This window comes from Oreochromis aureus, linkage group 19, assembly GCF_013358895.1.
Source record: "Oreochromis aureus strain Israel breed Guangdong linkage group 19, ZZ_aureus, whole genome shotgun sequence".
Classification (NCBI taxonomy): Eukaryota; Metazoa; Chordata; class Actinopteri; order Cichliformes; family Cichlidae; genus Oreochromis; species Oreochromis aureus.
In genome coordinates this window covers 17,369,044-17,382,119 of record NC_052960.1, presented here as the reverse complement: position 1 = coordinate 17,382,119, position 13,076 = coordinate 17,369,044, and the positions used below count along the sequence as shown (strand labels likewise).

Sequence of the window (13,076 nt, the reverse complement as noted above, 5' to 3'; positions counted from 1 at the left end):
ACGTTGACATTGTTCTTTCACTGTAAGAATCAGCAGGCTGTGGTGAATAATCACAGCGATTTTCAGGTCTCTGAAGAAATCTATCTAGGAGATATGGCAGTGTAAAGACACCCTGCAATTTTAAATGTGAGGCGATATTTGAATGAGGCGCGTACCAGTAGAGGGAGCCAACGCACCACGAATGGTACACAGCCACAGATGCGCTTTGTGCAATGTATTTGTGACATGCAGAAGTGTCCGCGAAGAAATGTGGATAAGTTGTAAATCAAAAGCTAAAGCGCTCATTCTTGCAGTGTTTTGATCAGAACACACGTGGGAATGTTCAAGTGTTGATCATTTGTAATTAAAAAGTGAATTACGGAAAGATATTAGATACTGCCACTGGCTAGATTTCAACCTGGGTCTCCCGCTCCCAAAGCAGGTTCTCTACACCGCGCCTGCCCTATAATATATTTCAAGAGTTTACCACAACTGAATGGCTGAGAGGTGAAAACTGCCATTTCTTCGTGTTGCAAAATGTTCTGTGACTCCAAAAGTACACGGGCTGTCGACATCATTCTTTCACTGTAACAATCAGCAGGCTTTGGTAAAAACAATCAAGGCGATTTTCAGGTCTTTAAAGAAAAATAGGTCTAGGAGATATGAGGAGTTGAAAAGTCCTCCCATTACAGAATTTCAGCTGTCATTTTCACTCAAGTCTCCATAGACTTTGAATGTGGAGTTTTCTGACTTTGTGTTGGTTGGAGGCCATTTGCGAGAAAACGGCAACTCCTACAATAATGACAGTGGCATTTTGTGAAAGGCAAGAAAAATATCTACGTTTTGATCTATAATTTGTGTTAATTAAGGCAAAATTGAGCGTTTGTTCAGACGTGAAGAAGAGATTGAGAAAGCGACAATGCGTGGTGTGTTTGGCGGTCGTAGCAACAATAACAAGCAATATTGAGGGAAAAGTTGAGGTATTTTGAGAGAGAGCGGTAAAAAGGCAGAGAGAGCCCATCTATAGGCTCGCCTGTAGGCTCCTAAGCAAGCGTATCAGGTGAATTTCAGAGCCAGGGATGTTACGCGGCCTCATCCCCAACAGATGGTCCGCATGGGATTCGAACCACTGCCCTCTGTCCTCAATCTCTGCCATAGGGCCTGTCACTTTCTCATGAGCCACTTGGCCGGCCCTGGAATCGTGCGGCAAATTTGTTATATTTAAAGTGCACACCGAATTTCGGCTTTTTTCATTAGCTGGACACCAGGCCTTATCTAGTCAGCCCTTCCAACCACAACCCTGCCAATGTGTGCCTACTTCAAGCGGCATACACAGTGTAACGCTCACAATTATGTGCCATCACTGTAACACAACTTAAGTGTTAGTGACGTCACACCTATGCGCCACTGCCCTCTGTGGAGAACGGGAGAAACGTGCTTGCACCTCAACCTATGGACTCAGACGGACTTTCAATCATCATCTTCCTCACTCAACGTAACCTTATGGGTTGTAGGAACACTGCACATGTATGATAAGACTGCAGCCGTTCAACCGGCCCTTGTAAGGTTGCTGAAGAGAGTGAGCACTGTGGAATTCCCAGTATCACTGTGGTCCTGGGTTTTTCACTGTCCTGCTAAGTGTTTCTGCCACCTCCTCTCAACCACTGAATACAACCAGCATTGCCAACTCCTCAGTAAGGAAAATCACTATGCTAGCCATTGCCTAATGTGCATAATTGGTCATGCTTATGTAATTATAACCAATGTAGGAGAGAGACAGCATGGTGGAAGAGACATAAAGTGAGTAAAAACAACCTAAATGCATTTAGAATATATTTAGAACTACAAATTACACTTTTCTGAGCAATTATTGTTTTTTTTAATATCACACTTCAAGCCAGCTCCTTTATCTGGGCTTGGACGGCAAAAGTGACCCTAAAGTTGGTCTTTAAGTCTGGTCATTAGCCGTGTCTGGACCCAAACTACACTGCAGCTCCCAAAGAGTGTGGCTGCTCTACCAGGTGTAACAATGAAGTTTAACATTCAGGCATCCATGAAAACCACTGACTTTTTGTTAGGGGCTTGTTGAGATTAATTAGAACAAGTTACAAAGCATTAAAACATGTTAAAAACACAACAGCCTTATTAAACACAGAGTAGTTTGGGCCCAGAAGCAGGATTCATCACGTCATCACTTAAAGACCGGATAGACACACGGTGGAGTTACTTTGTTGTGTTTGTGTGTGTTTTTAAGTAGTTTTAAACCTTGTGATCCACAAAAGGTAACAGTAAAAGAAGAACATTTTTGGGCATAATGTTGTCACCAAACTACATTAATGGCCCAAAAAGAGAGCATAGAAAAACCAGTGGCAATATGGAAAAAATGATGACAACTGGTCCTAATTCAGGCTAATTGTTTTTTTTAAATTTTCTTTTGTTTTTTTCAGATATCCCTCCACACACACAGGCTGTGCTGGCTCACAGAAAGAGTGGGTCATCAACATTGTCAGGCAGCTGGTGTTCATAGCAAGCCTCACCAGACAGCTTCAGTCCATATCGGATGTACAGGATGGAGTTAAGGCTCTTCAAGGACATCTGATTTCTAAGTTTGCTTTTTACCACTCATCTGGGCCAAAAGTAGAGGAAACTGCTTTATCTTCTGCAGCTGGAATTCAAAATAAGCATTTGAACTCGGACACAGCCTGCAGAGGTAATTAGTGTGGGTTTGTTTGGTTTTTCTTTCTTTTGCCAGTTTTCTACCTTGTTGTGCCCTTTTTCTTTCAGGATCTGCAGTTTCCTCCCTGTCCAGTAGAGGTCTTTCCCCCAGATTGGGGAGAAGAGACGTCAACCGGTCACACAGTCCCACCGTTACAGATGATGACGATTCGAGATCAGACACACCGCCACCACCTCTCCTTATCCACACTCAGGTCAGAAGTGGAATGCTCTTTTGCTGTTTGTTAGTTACGGATGGAGTAACCCTAAGGAAATACACACAACACAGTGATTGTGAATGAGTCACTCAAAGTGTGAAAAGGTGATAGTCAGAGTGAGACTACACATGAATTATTCAGGAAATGCACACTCAGTGAGAGAATAACTATAATTCAGTGTCACTAGGAGATATAACTTGAAGATGATGTGTCTTCATTTATGATTCATTTTGAACAGTGATGAATGTGGAAGTAAATGAGACTTTCTGATCCCTCCACAGACTCTGCTTTGTCTTTCTACTGAGAGTTGACAACATTAAATATCCACAAAGGTCAGTGAATAGTTTTAAGTTTGGGGTTTATTTTCATGTACTACTCAATCTGATTGGCATAGTGTTTTGTTTTGGGTATTTTTGGGCATCATTTTTTATTTCTGTGTAATCACCTCCCATTGCTCTGCATCCCAGTGAGGCCAACTCCTGCACTGTGTCGTGGCTGTGTGAGCAGGCAGCTCAGCGTTACTACCAGAAATGTGGCCTCCTGCCTCGTCTCTCTCTGCAGAAAGAAGGCGCCCTGCTCTCCCCGCAGGACCAGCTGCTGGCCGTCCTGCACACAAATGAAGAGGTGAGGTGACACTGAGGACAGCCAGAAGTGACCAAACTTGGACCACAGACAATTTAAAAGATGCTGAAGACTACCATGATTGGTTTATGAAGTCTGATCTCGAGTCTTTAAGACAAATGTTGTCACCATTGCTATCTTGGGTTTAAAAAAAAAAAGAAAGAAACAGTGACAAGAGGACGGCTCTGACTATGAAACAACTTGCATGTCAGCCAGTGAGCATACTCCTTTTCTTAGGCACAGATAGAAGGAATGGAGGTTCTAGGTCTAAAAGTCGCTAAATGACATCATCGCCTCACATATATATATATATATATATGTAATTGGTCATGCTTATGTAATTGTAACCAACGTAGGAGAGAGAAATAGCATCGTGGAAGAGACATAAACTGAGTAAAAAACACCCTAAATGCATTTAGAATATATTTAGAACTACAAATTACACTTCTCTTAGCAATTTTGTTTTTTTTTAATATCACACTTCCAACCATCCTCCTTTATCTGGGCTTGGGACTGTCAAAAGTTACCCAAAATAGGGACATGGTGGAGTTACTTTTTTGTGTTTGTGTGTGTTTTTAAGTCGTTTTAAACCTTGTGATCCATAAAAAGAAGAACAGACCCGACCTCAACACCACTGGAGAGCCCGCCTCTCTGCCAGTGGAGTTCACCATTGATGCCAAAGATTCAGGCGAGGCACTGCTGGCAGTGCAGGTCACTGTGGGTGCTTGCACGTGGACCATACAATAATGTAATGAAAGCTTTGATAGTTGGGTAACATTTTTTGTTACAGTTATTGAAGTGGTAGTGTGGTTTGCTGTGCGCAGGTGCTGGTCACTGGTGGAGAGAAGCAGGTGATGCTGGAGTCATTGCAGCTAGATACACATTACAGCATCTTGGTCACCGCTGAGTAGTGCAACAGAGAAGGAGGCAGCGGTTCAGCTCAGGGCAAAACTGGTGAGTCAAACAAAGATGCCAGGACAGATGTAATGAGAAGATTCTAGTTAATCCTCACATTTAGATTGAGGTGTTTAGAACTTCACTGTAGGATTTTTGTGTAACCATTTTTTTCTTAGATGAAGTGTGTGTAAGTGTCAACATGACCTGGTGAGAACTGCTCAGCTAGGCCTAATGATGTTTCACTATGTTATCTGCTAACTGTTAGGGTGTAGAAGGACTCCCAAGCGTCCAGCCCAGGTGCCTCCTGAAGTCTTCCCTGCCCAGCAACAGCCCGGGTGGGACAAAAGACCGTTGTAGCTGAAAAGATACAGAGTTTGTGCGATGTTATACAATGGACGCTGCGACGCCCAAAGGTTAGAGCTCTCATGACTGTAGAACTGTGATGTTATGATGTTTGTGTTTGCTCTCCTGCATGCAGTAATAAAATAGCTTGAGCTCAGCTGACCTTGTTGCAGACTTTTTTTAACAGAAAATTGCACGACACAGCTCAAGTGAAACTTCCAATTAAGACCTACAGGTTTGAACTCTACATGGATATATGATTATAGTATTTAAATATCAAAGCAGCTGTAACAACCACCACTGACAATGCTCTAAAAGGCTGGTGAAGGTAAAAACCACAAAGTTTGAAAACGTTGTTGCTTCTCATTTAATTTTGAATGCAAACTACAAAAAAAAGAAGAAATAAAAAGACTTTCCGCTCCATTGAGATCCACATTGTAGTCTGTGGTGTTATAGGACATCTCACCCCCAATGCCCGGCTGAAACGGAGACAAAATAGAATAGAATAAAGCTTTTGACCATCACTGATGCACCACATAATAAGCTGTAACGTCATCTTTAGATATACACAACTCCAGTTCTGAAAACCTTGGGACTCTGTAAAATATAAATGAGAACAGAATGCAATGATTTGCAAATTTGATAGACAGCAATTTTTGCCTAATTTAGGTGTCATGAATTGTATTCAAGACATCATTAAAGGAATCTTTTCACCGTGGAGGAAAGCGAACAACTGTGCAGCTGGTGTGTTCTTCAAAGTGAATTTTGAAACCTGAAAAAAGTGTATCTAAAAGGAAAAAAAGACTCATCAAGAATGGAAGGAATCGCTTCTTGTGTACCTGGTATGGTGTGAGGGTTTGCAGAGGTCTGACTGGGCCAGGGTCAGGAGACTGCAGCTGACTCAGGCTAGCAGAGATAAATGTCTCTGCTTTCATTATCGCATTTAAAATCCCCTACATTGTTTCATTGATGTCACAACTTGCACTGACCTTTGACCCAGCCCATGGTGTTGATAATAACGGGAGCCTCACTGTTGTGGGATCGTCTGCACAATAAGAACTTCAGGTATCGATCTAAGTCTGAGTTGCATGATGAGTCACTGTAGTAAATCATGTGCTCTGGAGTGTGCTGATATGTGAAAGGAGGACATGCAAAACGGCTTATTATAAGTCTTTGAATCCACTCTTACTAATTAAGCAGGAGTGAGAAATCACTATAGAGCCTTGTTATGGCAGAGGTTACTTCCTGTTAAAAGTGAGTGTTTCCTTCCCAAAGTGTTGCTCATAGGGGGTCATATGATTGTTGGGTTTTTCTCTGTATGCATTATTGTAGGGTCTACCTTACAATATAAAGCACCTTGAGGTGACTGTTCTTGTGATTTGGTGCTGTATAAATAATGTTGAATTGAATTGAACTACAGAGGCATAATTCTACAAAATCCACCATAAAATAACATTATATGATGTTTATTCATTCATTTGTTTGTTCACCCAATAAACAGAGGGTAAGGCATTTTCCTTTTTAGTTGCTTGTCTGTTGTGGCTTTGGTGACTTAAATGCAGGGGGGTGGGAGATGTGCGTCAATGATGATGATGATGGTGGTTCTCCATTCTTTGTTTCTGTCTTACAGACTGAATCATAAGCATTTATGATTAGCGTCAATACTCCCAGTACTACTGCTTTGATAAGTGTTCATGACACAGATGTTACTACTAACCTTTCAAAGGTTCTGAAAAATGCACATTGTTTGGGAAGTGTACTCCTCAGCAGTATGCTTGGCATACTACAAATCGTTACAGATGAGTTAATGCCGTTCAAATACAGTTTTAATCACAGTAGTACAAGAGTGATTAAACTTAATGAAGAAAAAATTGAAGTCCTTCTCTGCGCCTCTGACAGATTTGTACGATCCCCTCACCTCATTTGCTGAATCTTCGATCAGGAGCCTTCAGCTGCTGAGGGATGCTGGCATCAGGAAGAGAGAACCACGCATCACTGTAATATACAGGAAGTGCTGATTGGGCCATACCAAGTGCAGCTCACAGGTGGTAGAATTAAGTAATTTATCTTAAATGTTGTATATTTTCTTTGACTTATGAGTTGCCTGTTTGTTGTGTTGAGTATTATTTATTTGATTTAACTTGTGACAGTTGGTTTTGTTTCTTTGTTGTTAGATCATTTGTTAGTATTTTTGTTCCCCCTATGTGCCAGTCTAGTGTAACCAGTCAGTAAGTCTTCTTTGGCCTCTCCCTGAAAGGAGGGGATATGTAATCAGGACAGGTGGTTTGTTTAGCAGTTAGCTTGCAGTTATGCTAAGTTGCTAAATTGGTTTGAGTTTAGTTCTGTTCATTTGCTCTCTTTTGGCCTGTATTGTGAGCTCATTTTGTATATTTTGTCGAGTTTTGGGATAAATAAACCCCTCTTCTCTCAGAGTACTCACTTTGTCCTCATATCTAACCAGCTCGATCCACAGAGCTTTAGTAAAACTGGCCGCCAGACTTGTGCTTGAGATCTGTGGCCTCGGCAGTGTCTTTGAAAAAACAGCTTAAAGCTCATCTTTTTAGACTTGCGTTTGGTTAATGTTGTTTCTTTGGTTTGTTGGTTTGTTTGTTTGTGTTTTTTTTGAGGGGGGTGGATTTTGAAAAGTGCTCATTTTAATTACTTACATGAGAACTTCTTTGATTTTCTTTGGCAAATGTGTGACTTTCAAATGTGAGGCATAAACACCAAACATTATGTTTCGTGAAACCCTCCACCCACACATGCCACCAGTCCGATGTATTTTAAGACCTTACCCCACATAGAAAAAGCTGCTTTAATGTTGTTGCTTTTAATATTTCCCTCTGAGAACAGGAAAAAGCCTGGTTGAAGTCATTAAACGATTCCAAGAAGTGTCACCACAAGAACCACAAGACGCTTACATGTATGAGTTGACTTGAAAAAGCTGGGGGTGCTTCTGCTTTGTAGTGACAATGCTGACATTCATATCCCTGATCCAAGCGTCTACTTTGAAATTTTATTCAGGTTTGGTAAAATGCAACAGTAAAACAGAATGAGTGTAATCATTTCAGCTGTTTATTTGTGTTAGCTGTGCACAAATACAGACAGAAGAATTTAAAAAAACATTGCATTGCAAAGGAAATAAAGGTAAGTTAATGCAGATTGGAAACAAAGCTTTAAGGTAAACGTAATATTTACTGGAGCTAATTCTTCTCAGTTATTACTGCGATTTTTTTGCAATGTTTATTCATACATCTAAAGTCAGTCAAGCTCCTTAACGTTAATAATTGGACCTCCATTCTCTGCATAAAAGAGCAGCTCCAACTCCTTTGACCTAAAGAGAGAAAACATAATAGTGGCGTAAAATCAGGGTTGCAGTATCATCAGTGTCACTATGATATTAAGGCATGTTTGCATGCTGAAGTTGGTCTCTATGTTTTACACTTAACATCTAAAGTTAAATTGCTACAAAGTGACTAATCCCAATCATCTGAAAAATGAAAGCATTTAGATGAACCGCTGGGAACTTACTTGCATGCTCCCATGTTGACACAGATGGTCTTCACATCATCAGTTGTTGTGAGTTCCTCAATTAATTCTCCAAGGTGGACCTTCACAAATTTGCGGCACAGTGATTTTAAGAGTCCAATACCATCGCAGACAGAGAGCAACTTTGACTTCAGGCTCTGTGAAAGAGAAACTTGTATCACTGCTCTGACTGAATAATTCAGTTGCAGCTGGTACTCTATGAGACATTTTACCTCTGCAGTGGGGTTTGGTCCTGCAAGTTTCTTCACCTTCTTTAAAATCCACTCGCAAGCCCAGCACTTTCCTGGAAGCTGCAAATATAAGACACACCGATGCATGTTAGGTTTATTGGTGACTCTATCAATAAACTGTAGATGTGCGAGTGAGTGGTTGTGTGTGTCTCTGTGCCATCACTGTGAGTGGCTACCCGATCACAGCGTACCCTCTAAATCTTACCCAGTATTAGCTGGGATATTCTCCAGCCCCAGTGCAAAACTTGTTTGATAAGACATTCAGGGAATTTATCCTACTTAGAGACATGTTTCAGTATATCCGGTGGATACACTGGTATACTCATTTCTTTGGCAAGCTCGTTAAATACCATGCAATGTTATGGTTTTGTTGAACTTAGTGTGTGGTTAACCTGAAAATATCAGCATAGTTGGGGTTTCAGAAGTCAGATATCTCCCCACATTGTGTTACAAATGAACAAAATTCATTTGTTTTTCTCATTTCTAATCCAATGATTGTTGTTGGCTTAGAATTGAATTTGACATGAAAAAGCTTTTCACAAAGACTGCAAAGTGTGACTCCTGATATCTACAGGTGGACTGATAAAGTGTAACCTCAGTTCTTTAATATTAACATTAACCCCACTTGCCCCCATCGAGACTTCCATGTCCACGTCCTCTTCATCATCGATGCTGACCTCTAAGGTCCGTCCATGGACAGCACGGACTGCGATTCAAACAAACAGAAATACTTAATCACACTTTAAATCATAAAAACAAGTCAGTGATTTGACAGTTTTGTATGCGTTCTCATGCAAACAAATGTTACGGTACACACCTGAAAATGTTGCCACAAGGCACAGAAAGATGAGTGAAGACGTCTCCATCGCAGCCACTGAGAGATCATGGCAGCATCTGTAGTTATGGCTGCTTTTATACATTTAAAGGTGCATGGGCTGCACACACACCTCATTGCAAGGCGCAAAATTCAAACCACATGTGAGAACAAATTTTATGTGGTTTGGGTACCACATTGTGAGAAGGTCACACACCACCTCGCCCACCCACTAAAGAACAATTAGTGTGTTGTGCACATTTAGAACACAGTGATCCTTTTATGGCTTAAGGCTGTCACAGTGTCCCTGCCTTATTGTTAAAACCCCTGAAAATCAATGATTGCATCATGCTATGAATTTATGTTTCCATCAATCTCACTCTAAACCTTTAATATGCAGTGTACTGATCCATGAAGTGGATTTGAGTTTTATGGTCATATATAAACAAAAACCAACACTGACTTTGGACAGAGGTAATTGTAACTGTGCAGGCAAATTTTCTCAACCTGCCTGTAAGTTAATAACTTCCTGGAAGGCAACGTGTGACTTTCTAAGGGTCCAGTGAGGTGACTCACAGTTTTGAAAGTAGACTTTCAAATTTCTGTCAGAGATCAGAGGTGAGAGAGAACTCTTAAAGTCAGAAGCTCAAAGAATTGCAGCATTTGCAGTACACACGTTTACTAGCAGCTAATTCAAGCTCACTAGCTGCTTACTGATAGTAATAAGAATTAAACCCGCACACCTCATTACGTCTGTGCAACAGAGGTTTTGGAGAAGACGAGGCAACTTCCCAATGGAACCTGTGTGGGTTAATTATGTGTCAGACTTGACATTATTTACATATGTAGTTTTATTTGTTGCAAGTAAACAGGACACATTATGGGTAAAATAAGATGGTAAAATAATTCTAATCAGTAGAGTCAATTGCTTTGTTAATAGCTTAGTAGTTACAGAAGACAGTCATGCTTTATGGTGATGACTAATTAGGCAATATGCTTCCAGTATGCACACTCAAAAGCAACTATTTTAATTTTCATCTAGTCTATAGCTGACAGAATAAGAGTCGCATAATACGTATATGTATAAGAAAACTAAGGACATCAAAGTAAAAATATGTTTTTTTATTGGGACGGCAAAAAAAAGAAAATATGAACACAGGCTTATGTTATTAACACAAAAAGTTGAAGTATCACAGGTTCTTCAGACCGCTGTAGCTATAAAAAGGTGGCCTTGCAGAGTTTCAGATTAGTACAGATGGTCCTGGCAGACTTGCCGTTGGTCAAGGCGTTAATCAACTTGTTTTTTACTGTTTTCAAGATCTTTCTGCAGGCCGACCTTAGGAGACTGAATTTCAGTTTATTGCAGGCACCGTCCAACAGCCTCCTGATTTTTTCCTTCAAGTAAAAATATGTGAAAACAGTAAACAAGCAGCTTCAGTATAGGTTTCTTCAAGATTAAATTCAAATAGCTTTAAATTATATGTCCAACACTGAGATTATGGACGAAAAAAAAAAATATGACAAAAACAACAAATGCACAGCATTAATAAAACTTGACAATAATGTCTCTGCTGTCTTGTGGCATATTTAAACAAAGTTACAGATCCGTGAAAAAGTATTTGCCACCTTCCCTTTTCTAGATTTCTGCATATTTGTCACACTTACATGTTTCAGATCATCAAACAAAGTTTTACATTAGACAACGATAACAAGAGTAAATACAAAATGCAGTTTTTAAACTATGATTTCATTCATTAAGGGGAAAAAGCTGTCCAAACCTACCACCTTCCACTCTTGTTAAGTCATGATTTAATTGATTAACCACATTTTTGGAAAGCTGACTTCAATTTCATTAGCCCCACCCAGGCCATTTACTGCCAGAAATCCTTACAGTAAGCTAAAAAGGTGTCAAAAGCAACACATCATGCCACGATGTAAAAGAATCAGCTCATTGACCTCTATCAGTCTGAAAAGGGTTTCTAAGGTTTTGGGATTCCAATGAACTACGGGGAAAGCCATTATCCACAAAAGGAGAAAACCTGGAACAGCGGCGAACCTTCCCAGCCTACCAAAATTCCTCCAAAAGCACATCACTGACTCATCCAGGAGGTCACTAAGGAGCCCAGAAAACATCAAAGGAAGTGTAGGACTCACTTACCGTAGTTAAGGTTAGAGTTCATTATTCAATAATAAGAAAGACACAGGGCAAAACTGAGACCCATGCGCGAGTTCCAAGGTGAAAATCACTGCTGACCAAAAAGATTACAAAAGCTCACCTCACATCTTCCAAAAAACATCTTTATGATCAGTGGAAAGATAAAAGCGGAACTTTTGAGAAGTCAGAGTCCTGTTACATCTGGCATGAAACTAACACACTATTTCATTAAAAGATCATCATGGTCAAACACGGTGGCGGTGGTATGGCGGTCTGGGGCTGCTTTGCTGCTTCAGGACCTGGACAACTTGTTGTAACCAATAGAGCCATAAATTATTCTCTCTATTAAAAAATCCTAAAGGTGAATGTTTTAGTTCATGCACTGAAGCTCAAGTGCATGTGGGTTATGTGGCAGGATGATGATGCAAAACACAACACAAAGTCCATCTCTGAATGACTCAAACCCCCCCTGTCAAAAAGCAAAGTGAAGGTTTTGAAGTGGTCTAGTCAAAGTCCAAACCCCATCAAATGCTTTAGCAGGACCTTAAAGAGAAATGCTAACACATAAAAGCTAATTTACACCATTATGCCCTGCTTTCAAAAACAGACATAGATAACACTGTCTGTGAAGCTGGATTTAACTTTAAGTGCTTAAAGTTTTAAAAACATGTTTAGTGCCGCCTTCTGTCAGTACAGAATGTGATGACATGTGGTTGGTTGGTTGGTTGCGGCTAATAGACTTACATTAGTTTATGTTAGCTAACTAGTGACAGAATCAATAACTATAGGAGGAAAATAAAGACAATAAAACTAAAAATCAGTTTAAGGGGATCACATTTGTGCTGCCCCTGACTGCACTGTATATAACTTCCTATTATCCAAAAATCCCCTCCCAAATGTCAAACCCCAGAGGGCTGTTTTTGTATCAGTATCACATTTATGTGCTAAAGAAGACCTTTCTACACATTTCAATCATTTCCTATACCCTACCACTTCAATCCAATAACAGTTTGAGTTGTTGGTATTTTATTGGCAGCTGTGTCGGGTTCTTTATGTGGAATTTCTGAAAAATTACAAGAAATTCTGAGAGGTTATTGCAGCAGTGCTGTCAACCATATATTATACTCATTACCTTTGATTTATCATTTCCAATCTCCTTCTGCACTTTGGACACAATAATCTTGCATGTAGGGCAGGAGCCTGGAAAAACTTCATCCGACAGAATCTGAGATGAAAGTTTCGGTAAAAAGCTTTCAATTTGCACAAAATAACAAAATAAGCTTCTTTATGCAGGAAACTTTGTCAAGTTTGAGCTTTCTCACCTCCTCTTTGTTGTGGTTGCCTTTCTTGTTTTCATGTTTCTGTAACTTCTGTGGAAAATGCTTCTCCTCAGTTTGGTCCTTCCGAGACTTCAACGACTCAACAAAAGCTAAGAAATAAAGCATGCTTTAGAAAAGTAGTTCAGTTATCATAAAGGTGGAGTAAATATTGCTACTTTTTTACTTGTGGAGAGCAGGAGAAGGGCGATGGTGATGGCAGCACTCATGGTTGTCCAC

General features: G+C 40.2%; 2 protein-coding genes across 2 annotated transcripts; one reads left to right on the top strand and one right to left on the bottom strand.

Moving 5' to 3' along the window:
• The first annotated feature begins 2,549 nt into the window (after positions 1–2,549).
• Positions 2,550–4,832, top strand: LOC120434675 (tonsoku-like protein). The gene is made up of 6 exons (XM_039602918.1): positions 2,550–2,689; positions 2,764–2,909; positions 3,194–3,244; positions 3,380–3,536; positions 4,358–4,487; positions 4,696–4,832. The coding sequence occupies exons 2-5, from the start codon at positions 2,854–2,856 to the stop codon at positions 4,442–4,444; spliced, it is 351 nt and encodes a 116-aa protein (XP_039458852.1). The 5' UTR covers positions 2,550–2,689; positions 2,764–2,853; the 3' UTR covers positions 4,445–4,487; positions 4,696–4,832.
• A 5,387-nt stretch (positions 4,833–10,219) lies between these two features.
• LOC116334800 (antimicrobial peptide NK-lysin) lies at positions 10,220–13,076 on the bottom strand. The gene is made up of 4 exons (XM_031758333.2): positions 13,024–13,076; positions 12,843–12,949; positions 12,653–12,745; positions 10,220–10,760 (listed from the first exon to the last, which is right to left on the bottom strand). Exons 1-4 carry the CDS (start codon positions 13,064–13,066, stop codon positions 10,581–10,583), a joined length of 423 nt encoding a protein of 140 aa, XP_031614193.1. The 5' UTR covers positions 13,067–13,076; the 3' UTR covers positions 10,220–10,580.

What these genes read in the sequence shown, in the direction of transcription:
- LOC120434675 (XM_039602918.1), top strand. Translation starts at nt 2,854, where the DNA reads ATGATGACGATTCGAGATCAGACACACCGCCACCACCTCTCCTTATCC. An exon ending in AACATTAAATATCCACAAAG is followed by an intron (nt 3,245 to 3,379) that starts GTCAGTGAATAG and finishes TCTGCATCCCAG; the next exon opens with TGAGGCCAACTCCTGCACTG. An exon ending in TCCTGCACACAAATGAAGAG is followed by an intron (nt 3,537 to 4,357) that starts GTGAGGTGACAC and finishes TGCTGTGCGCAG; the next exon opens with GTGCTGGTCACTGGTGGAGA.
- LOC116334800 (XM_031758333.2), bottom strand. Translation starts at nt 13,066, where the DNA reads ATGAGTGCTGCCATCACCATCGCCCTTCTCCTGCTCTCCACAA. An exon ending in CCTTCTCCTGCTCTCCACAA is followed by an intron (nt 12,950 to 13,023) that starts GTAAAAAAGTAG and finishes TTTATTTCTTAG; the next exon opens with CTTTTGTTGAGTCGTTGAAG. An exon ending in TTGGAAATGATAAATCAAAG is followed by an intron (nt 10,761 to 12,652) that starts GTAATGAGTATA and finishes TTTTACTTGAAG; the next exon opens with GAAAAAATCAGGAGGCTGTT.